The sequence below is a fragment of the Aptenodytes forsteri genome, unplaced genomic scaffold (assembly GCF_000699145.1).
Source record: "Aptenodytes forsteri isolate BGI_AS27 unplaced genomic scaffold, ASM69914v1 Scaffold184, whole genome shotgun sequence".
Lineage (NCBI taxonomy): Eukaryota > Metazoa > Chordata > Aves > Sphenisciformes > Spheniscidae > Aptenodytes > Aptenodytes forsteri.
In genome coordinates this window covers 4,457,658-4,459,563 of record NW_008796078.1, presented here as the reverse complement: position 1 = coordinate 4,459,563, position 1,906 = coordinate 4,457,658, and the positions used below count along the sequence as shown (strand labels likewise).

Genomic DNA, 1,906 nt, shown 5'->3' with positions numbered 1-1,906 from the left:
ATAAAAAAAACCCCAACCTTACTCTTTTGTCTCTGCCCAAGGACTTAAAAGCAGTAAATGCTGCCTGTTGGGGAACTGGTTTCCGTGGTTGTTTTTTTTTCCCACCCCGTTTTCATGAAGAACGTGAACCACTTGCTTTCTGGGGAGTTACTGAGGTTGGGTGAAGTTCTCTGCTACCATTCAGTCCTGTGATAAGAGGTCACAGGATTAGCTCAGACTGAAATGTAGTAAGTTATTTTTGTTTTGAAGATTCCTTCCTGTCCAGTAGTCATACTAGCTTTGTTTTCGTGTATTGAGCTAGTTGTTTACAGAGTAGATAGATTTCTTTGCTTCCTCTTCCTGAGGATAATTTTAAATACAGCATCCTTGTCCATAGCAGTTCTTGTTTGATAATGTCTCATGCCTATAACATGACAGTGTATTTGCCTCCTGTCTTTGAATGAGATGCAGGCAAGTCATAAAGCCCCCTGATCCAGTGCTGTTCAGTGCATTTTTTTGTTATGAACTGTGGCCTGAAAACATATTAATACATGTTCCTTCTTTTTCTCCCTCAGATAAACTACTAGTTTTTACTGTAGCGACTAAAGAAACCGATGGCTTTCACCGTTTCATGCGAACTGCAAAGCACTTCAACTACACAGTAAAGGTATTGCACGTTTTCATACCAAATATACATACTATACTGCCTTTAGGACAGAAACAGAGCAATAGTAACTTAAGTTGCATTAGCTTCCTTGCATGCTGTGGCAAAGTAAAACAATTACAGAGCTTGGGGGCGGGTAGGACGCTTGCACGTGGCCCTGCTGCTGTCCCTGTTGCTTACCTGCTGGTCCCCGTCTGAACGACCATGGGAGGGTGCTTCTTCCACTGCCTTAGGAACTGTTTTACAGATTAGTAGCTATTGTGGTCAGCGTCCTCAGACACTTACAGGTTCTGTCATGATTTACCATATAGCCTTGCTTTTCAGTGCGGCTGATTTTGTTTGCATGAATGCTTCTGGAAGCTGCACTGCACTCAGAGGGCTTTGGATGTCTCCTTCCTACTTAAACAAGGCTGGATCCCTGCTGCGGGGAAGGAGGGAGGGCCACAACTGAAAGTTTCATTGTGTTTCCCAAGAACCTGTACTTCTTTGAGAGGACAAAACGTTTCTGTCATTCTTGCCAGCCTTTTCTGCCTTGCTCCATGTCTCCGTATGTCACATACTGAGGTTGGTCTCCGTGTGACCTTGGGAAAAAGGGAAGGCACTAACCTTCTTCTAAACTTTTCCCACAAATTGGTTCTGCAAGAGAAAATCCAGGGATTCAGGTGGTGTTATGAAATTTTTCTGCTTACTTATCACAGTGTCTACACTATAAATAGGAAATTATTTGGGTCTCTGAAGTTTGACTTCTGCCACTGAACTTGGAAGACCGAGGTAACCCTTCCTAGTATGATAATGCTGTACTAAAGCACCTGTGAAGCCTGAGCTCTGGATACATCTATTAGGTTTACAGATTTGTCCAAAACAACATGCAGTGTAGTTCTTCCAGGTTTTATAAGTTCCCAAAATATTATGCTCAAAACCTAAAAAATATTTAAGGTTTTTTTTCTGTTTTTGAGATGTAATTCGCTATAGCGCTTGGCTAAGGAGGAATCTTGTTTAGCTGATTTTAGCAGCCAGCTGTATATTGGGGAACCTATCCTTTCCTTGTACAAAAGTGTTCTGGAGGGATTTCAGAAAGACTGGAGCTTGCAATTTGTATTAGTAATACCCTGATTCACCAAGGTCTCTTACACTTCCTGTTCCTAAAGTGATTATATTGACTTTTAAAGGTCTCATTCAGAATGTTTTTCTAATACAAATTTCGAAACAATTATTAGCTTTGTTCTTTTCTTTTGTTCTCCCCCCACCCCCGGGGGGGGGAAT

General features: G+C 41.7%; 1 protein-coding gene across 1 annotated transcript in view; it reads left to right on the top strand.

Moving 5' to 3' along the window:
• Window positions 1-553: 553 nt before the first annotated feature.
• PLOD2 (procollagen-lysine,2-oxoglutarate 5-dioxygenase 2) overlaps window positions 554-1,906 on the top strand; it is a 46,152-nt gene continuing 44,799 nt past the window's right edge. Inside the window, exon 1 of the mRNA XM_009286733.2 lies at window positions 554-646. Coding sequence (XP_009285008.2) covers window positions 611-646 — 36 coding nt within the window. The 5' untranslated portion in view covers window positions 554-610. The remainder of the gene's footprint in view (window positions 647-1,906) is intronic.